The sequence below is a fragment of the Harmonia axyridis genome, chromosome 2, assembly GCF_914767665.1.
Source record: "Harmonia axyridis chromosome 2, icHarAxyr1.1, whole genome shotgun sequence".
NCBI classification, from domain to species: Eukaryota; Metazoa; Arthropoda; class Insecta; order Coleoptera; family Coccinellidae; genus Harmonia; species Harmonia axyridis.
Genome location: NC_059502.1, coordinates 44,957,115 through 44,965,604, shown reverse-complemented (window position 1 = coordinate 44,965,604; position 8,490 = coordinate 44,957,115). Strand labels below are relative to the sequence as shown.

At 36.9% G+C, this 8,490-nt stretch overlaps 1 protein-coding gene across 1 annotated transcript; it reads left to right on the top strand.

Moving 5' to 3' along the window:
• Positions 1–5,027: 5,027 nt before the first annotated feature.
• Positions 5,028–8,034, top strand: LOC123673319. Its single transcript, XM_045607807.1, has 2 exons — positions 5,028–7,722; positions 8,030–8,034. The coding sequence occupies exons 1-2, from the start codon at positions 5,028–5,030 to the stop codon at positions 8,032–8,034; spliced, it is 2,700 nt and encodes an 899-aa protein (XP_045463763.1).
• Positions 8,035–8,490: the final 456 nt, after the last annotated feature.

The following is an 8,490-nucleotide window of genomic DNA, read 5'->3' as shown; positions in this document are numbered from 1 at the left end:
AATGGCTTACTTGGATAATTGTTCATTAAACAAAAAGAAGGGAATAAGAACAGTCCCTTATACCAAAGTGGTTTCCTTAGACACGCGTGTCAAGCTTTCGTCCCTGTGCAATACGATGAAAAGTGTTAGAATGAGAAACATTGATGAAAATAACAAACGAATGAAATCAACAACAGAAGTCAGTCGTGCATTTGTGGTTACAGCAGCAATTGACCTTACCACGTGGGAGATTACAGCTACCTGCGTGACATCCGAGCCCAAGAAAATCAACAATATGGAACGGCTTACTTGGATAATTGTTCATTAAACAAAAAGAAGGGAATAAGAACAGTCCCTTATACCGAAGTGGTTTCCTTACACACGCGTTTCAAGCTTTCGTCCCTGTGCAATACGATGAAAAGTGTTAGAATGAGAAACACTGAAGAAAATAACAAACGAATGAAATCAACAACAGAAGTCAGTCGCGCATTTGTGGTTACAGCAGCAATTGACCTTACCTCGTAAAAGATTATAGCTACCTGCGTGTCATCCGAGTCCAAGAAAATCAACAATGTGGAATGGCTTACTTGGATAATTGATCATTATACAGAAAAAAGGGAATGAGAACAGTCCCTTATACCAATGTGGTTTCCATAGACACGTGTGTCAAGCTTTCGTCCCTGTGCAATACGATGAGAAGTGTTAGAATGAGAAACATTGAAGGAAATAACAAACAAATCAAATCAACAACAGAAGTCAGTCGTGCATTTGTGATTACAGCAGCAATTGACTTTACCACGTGGGAGATTATAGCTACCTGCGTGACATCCGAGTCCAAGAAAATCAACAATGTGGAATGATTTACTTGGATAATTGTTCATCAAAAAGAGAAAAGGGAAGAAGAACAGTCCCTCATACCAAAGTGGTTTCCTTGGACACGTGCGTCAAGCTTTCGTCCCTGTGCAATACGATGAGAAGTGTTAGAATGAGAAACACTGAAGAAAATAACAAACGAATGAAATCAACAACAGAAGTCAGCCGTGCATTTGTGGTTTCAGCAGCAATTGACCTTACCACGTGGGAGATTATAGCTACCTGCGTGACATCCGAGTCCAAGAAAATCAACAATGTGGAATGATTTACTTGGATAATTGTTCATCAAAAAGAGAAAAGGGAAGAAGAGCAGTCCCTCATACCAAAGTGGTTTCCTTGGACACGTGCGTCAAGCTTTCGTCACTGTGCAATACGATGAAAAGTGTTAGAATGAGAAACACTGAAGAAAATAACAAACGAATGAAATCAACAACAGAAGTCAGCCGTGCATTTGTGGTTTCAGCAGCAATTGACCTTACCACGTGGGAGATTATAGCTACCTGCGTGACATCCGAGTCCAAGAAAATCAACAATGTGGAATGGCTTACTTGGATAATTGATCATTATACAGAAAGAATGAAGTAAGAACAGTCCCTTATACCAATGTGGTTTCCATAGACACGAGTGTCAAGCTTTCGTCCCTGTGCAATACGATGAAAAGTGTAAGAATGAGAAACATAGAAGGAAAAAACAAACAAATGAAATCAACAACAGAAGTCAGTCTTGCATTTGTGGTTACAGCAGCAATTGACTTTATCACGTGGGAGATTACAGCTACCTGCGTGACATCCGAGCCCAAGAAAATCAACAACAGAAGTCAGTCGTGCATTTGTGGTTACAGCAGCAATTGACCTTACCACGTGGGAGATTATAGCTACCTGCGTGACATCCGAGTCCAAGAAAATCAACAATGTGGAATGGCTTACTTGGATAATTGTTCATTAAACAAAAAGAAGGGAATAAGAACAGTCCCTTATACCAAAGTGGTTTCCTTAGACACGCGTGTCAAGCTTTCGTCCCTGTGCAATACGATGAAAAGTGTTAGAATGAGAAACATTGATGAAAATAACAAACGAATGAAATCAACAACAGAAGTCAGTCGTGCATTTGTGGTTACAGCAGCAATTGACCTTACCACGTGGGAGATTACAGCTACCTGCGTGACATCCGAGCCCAAGAAAATCAACAATATGGAACGGCTTACTTGGATAATTGTTCATTAAACAAAAAGAAGGGAATAAGAACAGTCCTTTATACCGAAGTGGTTTCCTCACACACGCGTTTCAAGCTTTCGTCCCTGTGCAATACGATGAAAAGTGTTAGAATGAGAAACACTGAAGAAAATAACAAACGAATGAAATCAACAACAGAAGGCTTACTTGGATAATTGATCATCATACAGAAAGAAGGGAATAAGAACAGTGCCTTATACCAATGTGGTTTCCATAGACACGAGTGTCAAGCTTTCGTCCCTGTGCAATACGATGAAAAGTGTAAGAATGAGAAACATAGAAGGAAAAAACAAACAAATGAAATCAACAACAGAAGTCAGTCGTGCATTTGTGGTTACAGCAGCAATTGACTTTATCACGTGGGAGATTTAAGCTACCTGCGTGACATCCGAGTCCAAGAAAATCAACAATGTGGAATGGCTTTCTTGGATAATTGTTCATTAAACAAAAAGAAGGGAATAAGAACAGTCCCTTATACCAAAGTGGTTTCCTTACACACGTGTGTCAAGCTTTCGTCCCTGTGCAATACGATGAGAAGTGTTAGAATGAGAAACATTGAAGGAAATAACAAACAAATCAAATCAACAACAGAAGTCAGTCGTGCATTTGTGATTACAGCAGCAATTGACTTTACCACGTGGGAGATTATAGCTACCTGCGTGACATCCGAGTCCAAGAAAATCAACAATGTGGAATAGCTTACTTGGATAATTGTTCATCAAAAAGAGAAAAGGGAAGAAGAGCAGTCCCTCATACCAAAGTGGTTTCCTTAGACACGTGCGTCAAGCTTTCGTCACTGTGCAATACGATGAAAAGTGTTAGAATGAGAAACACTGAAGAAAATAACAAACGAATGAAATCAACAACAGAAGTCAGCCGTGCATTTGTGGTTACAGCAGCAATTGACCTTACCACGTGGGAGATTATAGCTACCTGCGTGACATCCGAGTCCAAGAAAATCAACAATGTGGAATGGCTTACTTGGATAATTGATCATTATACAGAAAGAATGAAGTAAGAACAGTCCCTTATACCAATGTGGTTTCCATAGACACGAGTGTCAAGCTTTCGTCCCTGTGCAATACGATGAAAAGTGTAAGAATGAGAAACATAGAAGGAAAAAACAAACAAATGAAATCAACAACAGAAGTCAGTCGTGCATTTGTGGTTACAGCAGCAATTGACTTTATCACGTGGGAGATTTAAGCTACCTGCGTGACATCCGAGTCCAAGAAAATCAACAATGTGGAATGGCTTACTTGGATAATTGTTCATTAAACAAAAAGAAGGGAATAAGAACAGTCCCTTATACCGAAGTGGTTTCCTTACACACGCGTTTCAAGCTTTCGTCCCTGTGCAATACGATGAAAAGTGTTAGAATGAGAAACACTGAAGAAAATAACAAACGAATGAAATCAACAACAGAAGTCAGTCGTGCATTTGTGGTTACAGCAGCAATTGACCTTACCACGTGGGAGATTACAGCTACCTGCGTGACATCCGAGTCCAAGAAAATCAACAATGTGGAACGGCTCACTTGGATAATTGTTCATTAAACAAAAAGAAGGGAATAAGAACAGTCCCTTATACCAAAGTGGTTTCCTTAGACACGTGTGTCAAGCTTTCGTCCCTGTGCAATACGATGAAAAGTGTTAGAATGAGAAACATTGAAGGAAATAACAAACAAATGAAATCAACAACCGAAGTCAGTCGTGCATTTGTGGTTACAGCAGCAATTGACCTTACCACGTTAAAGATTATAGCTACCTGCGTGTCATCCGAGTCCAAGAAAATCAATAATGTGGAATGGCTTACTTGGATAATTGATCATCATACAGAAAGAAGGGCATAAGAACAGTCCCTTATACCAATGTGGTTTCCATAGACACGTGTGTCAAGCTTTCGTCCCTGTGCAATACGATGAGAAGTGTTAGAATGAGAAACATTGAAGGAAATAACAAACAAATGGAATCAACAACAGAAGTCAGCCGTCCAATTGTGGTTACAGCAGCAATTGACCTTACCACGTGGGAGATTATAGCTACCCGCGTGTCATCCGAGTCCAAGAAAATCAACAATGTGGAATGGCTTACTTGGATAATTGTTCATTAAACAAAAAGAAAGGGAATAAGAACTGTCCCTTATACCAAAGTGGTTTCCTTAGACACGTGTGTCAAGCTTTCGTCCCTGTGCAATACGATGAAAAGTGTTAGAATGAGAAACATAGAATGAAAAAACAAACAAATGAAATCAACAACAGAAGTCAGTCGTGCATTTGTGGTTACAGCAGCAATTGACTTTATCACGTGGGAGATTTAAGCTACCTGCGTGACATCCGAGTCCAAGAAAATCAACAATGTGGAATGGCTTACTTGGATAATTGTTCATTAAACAAAAAGAAGGGAATAAGAACAGTCCCTTATACCGAAGTGGTTTCCTTACACACGCGTTTCAAGCTTTCGTCCCTGTGCAATACGATGAAAAGTGTTAGAATGAGAAACACTGAAGAAAATAACAAACGAATGAAATCAACAACAGAAGTCAGTCGTGCATTTGTGGTTAGAGCAGCAATTGACCTTACCACGTGGGAGATTACAGCTACCTGCGTGACATCCGAGTCCAAGAATATCAACAATGTGGAACGGCTTACTTGGATAATTGTTCATTAAACAAAAAGAAGGGAATAAGAACAGTCCCTTATGTAATATATTGTATTGTAATATTGTGTGCGCATGCTTGATTAAGCATCTAGGTTTCCACATGCGTTTATAAGTTCAGTATTCGGAAAGATTTTATAGTAGTAGTCGAGATTGAGGAGTTGCATATCGAATAAAGTTATAAAAACCAAACGTAGTTTTCTTATGGACATGACAATAATCTGGCGACGAGGATTATGGTAAAAATTGTTGGATTGCTTATTCCGGCTTATGAATTTTAAAGAGTATGTCGGACGCAGATGGTGCTGCAAGTTCTCAGCCTAGTTCCAGAGGAAGAAGTCCATCCAGTGAAGTGAGAGTGAGCTGGGTGTACGAACTTAATAAACAAGAATTAATTGAAAAACTAAAAACGTATAACGTTACTGATAGTGTTGATAACCTACGAAAAACGCTCGTCAAAAAACTTCGTGGAAAAAACGAAACTTTCACAAAGAAGGAACTATACAGGTACGACATGTTCGACTTTAATAAAATAAGTTTTACCCTAAACAAAGACAATTGGGAAGTTTTTGTCGAAAGACTAGAATTAATTTTCGAGTGTCAGTGTATTCCGCCGGAAAGACAAAGTGCAGAACTGTTAACAAGGGTTTGTCAAGAGACTTTCATGTTGTTTCGCAATTTAACTTCACCAAAAAAGGCCAAAGATCCTTCCTACTCTGATTTAGTTAATATCATGAACTCTCATCTTCATCCAAAGCCTTCAGAAATTTCCGAAAGAAATAAATTCTACGCCACGAAACAATTACCTTCGGAATCAATACACGCATTCCTTACAAAATTGAAAGAAAGATCTTTTTATTGTAATTTCAAGGACCTTGATATTGCTCTTCGTGATCAATTTGTATTTGGACTTATAAATCACGAAACAAAAGTGGAATTATTTCGTCAAGAAAATCTAACATTTCAAAGTGCAGTGAAGATAGCGGAGGATCGAGAAGCAGCTATAAAAAATTCCTTATCAATGAAGCCCGCTTATGCTGTGTCTGAAGATACAATTTTTTACATGAATAAGGCTGGTTCAAAATATTCCAATCATCAACAATACAGAGGAAGGGGAAGCGGAAACGCAGAAGGAAAATTCAAATCTTCGCATCCAAACAACGCAGCCGCGGCTTCCACTTCCAAAGACCAGAGCCAGAAACTCATCAGCGACAATAGACAAAGACAACACGATAACAGGAGCAGCTACAGACGAGAAGACAGAAACGGCAGCCGTAGGTCGAATGTATCAAACAATTCTCAGGTACATATAACCTCAAAAACGCGTAATAATAATAAATGTTATTGTTGTGGTGGATTTAATCATTTCGCAAGAGACTGTAAACTTAAGTGGAAAACTTGTAATTATTGTAATGTAAAAGGTCATATTGATAGAGCATGTCTAAAAAAACAAAACGGAATTAATTTAGTCAATGACAACTTATTAGAAAATGAAGATTTGGATAGTTCTGATTTAGATTTTTATTATATGCAGCAAAACAATTTTACTGAATTTCAGGTAAACAATATTGTGGTAGAACCTCATAGTATGAAATTAATTATTGATAATAATCAGGTAGAATTGGAAGTTGATACAGGTTCACATGTGACTGTGTTTTCAGAAAAAACTGTAGCTAATTATTTTGCAGCTAAGAAAATTCACAAGGCAGATATTTCATTGTCCAGCTATGACAGAACAAAGTTGAATGTAATGGGTATGTTGACTGATCTTAAGGTGCATTTCGAAGGGGTTGAAGCAAATTTGAAAGCTTACGTTTTGGCAGGTAACGGGAAAAATTTAATAGGAAGGCAATGGCTTCAAGCCTTGGATATGTGGCCGATAACTTTTAAACCTCAGTTTGCGTTGAATTGCTTGAATGATCATAACAGTATTATTTCACATTTTAAATCAAAATATCCCCAATTGTTCGATAACAGCCCAGGTAAATATAAAGGTAAATCTATTAAACTAACTTTCAAAAAAGATTATCAACCAATTCAATGTAAACCTTATCATGTCCCTTTCGCTTTGAAAGACAAAGTAGATGCAGAAATCGATCTTTTGGTAAGAATAGGTAATTTGGAACAAGTTGAGGTGAGTGAATGGGCTACTCCAGTAGTTCCTGTGGTGAAAGGGGAAGGAGTTCGTTTATGCGGAAATTTTAAATTAACAGTGAATCCTCAAATAATTGTTAAAAGATATCCATTACCCTTAAAAGAAAAAGTGTTTCAGACGTTACAGGTTGGAACCAAATGGTCCCAAATTGATTTAAAACATGCATTTATGCAATTTGAAGTTGCTGAAGATTGTAGAGATCCATTGACAATAATCACACAGAAAGGTTTGTTTAGGTACAAAAAATTGCCAGAGGGTGTAGCCTCCATCCCAGCAGAATGTCAAGATATTGTTACTGATATTTTGAAAGGTATTCCGAATATTGAAATTTACATAGATAATATTTATTGCACAGGAAAGAATGATTCAGAGCATCTCGATAATTTAGAAAAAATATTTTATAGGTTAAATGAAGCAGGACTTAAAGTAAACGAATCAAAATGTGAATTTTTCAGGTCTGAAATAGAGATATTAGGATTCAAATTGGACAAAAAGGGTTTATCACCATCTCCTAGTAGAATTCATTCAATTGTGAATATGCCTTCTCCAAAAACTAAAAAAGAACTTCAAGCATTTTTAGGGTTAGTAAATTTTTACGAGTCATTTTTGTATAAGCGAGCTGATCAACTAAAGGTATTGTACGATGTTTTGAAAGAGAGCAAATTTTATTGGAATTCTAATTGTGATCAAGCAGTTAATTGGGTAAAGAAGGAATTAGCATCGGATAAAGTTTTGGTTCCATATCAGCAAGATATTACTTTAGTATTGGCTACAGACGCAAGTTACTCAGGGTTGTCAGCTATTTTGTCTCACAGATTTTCAGACGGTACAGAGAGACCAATTGCCTTTGCTTCTAAATTAATACCTCATAATGAGTTACATCGATCTATTCTAGATAAAGAGGCAGCAGCTATAATTTTCGGGTTTAGAAAATTTTATCATTATATTGTTGGTAATGAAATTATTCTTAAAACTGATAATCAACCTTTAAAGTATATATTTGGTAATTCGAAGAAATTGAATGTTACAATTCAGAATAGGTTGTTAAGATGGATATATTTTTTATCGGGTTTCAAATACAAGATTGAATTGATTTCATCATCTAAAAACAGTAATTGTGATGCGCTTTCCAGGTTAGCAGTACGAGATAAGATGGCTGTGTTTGATTCTGAATTAGATGTTATAAACTTTATTGAAAATGAAAGTAATTTGATTGATTTAAATTTGATTAAGCAAGAAACAAAAAAAGATAAGGTTTTATGTGATGTGAAAAGAAAGTTAATGTTTGGATGGGTAGAAAATTCAAATGATATTTCTTTGGAAGAGAAAATGTATTTTGATAAGAAAACAGAATTAAGTATTGAGAATGAATGTCTTGTTCGAGGTTCTAGACTAATAATACCAAAAGCATTGCGAAAAACTTTATTGAAATCACTTCACCAGTCTCATTTTGGTATTGTTAGAATGAAACAAGTAGCTCGTTCGTTTTTTTGGTGGCCGGGTTTGGACGATGATATAGAAAAATTAGCAAATAGTTGTGAGTTATGTGTGAAAAATAGAAAACAAAATAACAAAATCAGTACTTTTCAATGGC